This window comes from Austrofundulus limnaeus, unplaced genomic scaffold, assembly GCF_001266775.1.
Source record: "Austrofundulus limnaeus strain Quisiro unplaced genomic scaffold, Austrofundulus_limnaeus-1.0 Scaffold264, whole genome shotgun sequence".
Taxonomy (NCBI): domain Eukaryota; kingdom Metazoa; phylum Chordata; class Actinopteri; order Cyprinodontiformes; family Rivulidae; genus Austrofundulus; species Austrofundulus limnaeus.
This window is the reverse complement of record NW_013952666.1, coordinates 785,577-786,691: the sequence shown is the minus strand read 5'-3', so window position 1 is coordinate 786,691 and position 1,115 is coordinate 785,577. Positions and strand designations below refer to the sequence as shown.

The following is a 1,115-nucleotide window of genomic DNA, read 5'->3' as shown; positions in this document are numbered from 1 at the left end:
GTCTACCATCAGTACACCGACAGTATACAGTAGGTATACCATCTGTATACTGTCTGTATATCGTCTACCATCAGTACACCGACAGTATACAGTAGGTATACCATCTGTATACTGTCTGTATATCGTCTACCATCAGTACACCGACAGTATACAGTAGGTATACCATCTGTATACTGTCTGTATATCGTCTACCATCAGTACACCGACAGTATACAGTAGGTATACCATCTGTATACTGTCTGTATATCGTCTACCATCAGTACACCGACAGTATACAGTAGGTATACCATCTGTATACCGTCTGTATATCGTCTACCATTAGTATACCGTCAGTATACCTGCAAATTGAGGTAAAATCTGTGTAATTTACCAAGTCATACAAATTGACATTTATGGTATCTAAATATTTATGTAAAATAAAAAAAATATGTTAAAAAACTGTAAATATCATAACATTTTTTGAATTAGTTTGGGTAAAATAATAATTGATGTGTCAAGTGGTAACTGTGCTGTTTTATCTCTTCAGAGCCACTTCCTGTCCGCAGTGCTCACATCCTGGACTACACCGAAGCGCCAGAGACCGGTGTAGTTTTCGACATCAACCCTCCGTTCAGAACTGTGTTTAGTAGAGTCAACATCAGCTACACTGAAGGACAGGAGCGGCGCTCAATGCTTTATAAAGGTCAGACAGGATGTTCAGTGATTTACCTTATCAACCTGTACTGGACCTGWATAACCTCCCAGCCTGTGACTCATTCAGTCTACAATGATTCCTCCAGCTGTGACTCAACAAACATGTTCAGTTTCGTCAAACTTCTGATTAATAATAAGAAAAAGAAAAGGGCTGTAAACCCAGTCTGACCTGAAAGTGTCACTGCTGGCAAAAACACTTGTTTAACATCTAATATATTATTACCATAATTTATTTATCTTTAAACAGGGACAAAATAAAGTGCACAGTAGTGATACCAGAGTCTGCCTGTTGTTGGTAATTTAAGGTTGTTGGACTGGTTTTGTCTGCCTGTTTGGTGATTGGAGGTTGTTAGACTGGTTTCGTCTACCTGTTTTTGGGTGATTTAAGATTGTTCAACTGGTTTTGTCTACCTGTTGTTGGT

At 38.6% G+C, this 1,115-nt stretch overlaps 1 protein-coding gene across 1 annotated transcript in view; it reads left to right on the top strand.

The window, feature by feature from the left end:
• ptpro (protein tyrosine phosphatase receptor type O) overlaps positions 1 to 1,115 on the top strand; it is a gene marked incomplete at its 5' end in the record, with an annotated part of 39,051 nt that overhangs the window by 1,889 nt on the left and 36,047 nt on the right. Inside the window, 1 exon segment of the mRNA XM_014020731.1 lies at positions 527 to 682. Coding sequence (XP_013876185.1) covers positions 527 to 682 — 156 coding nt within the window.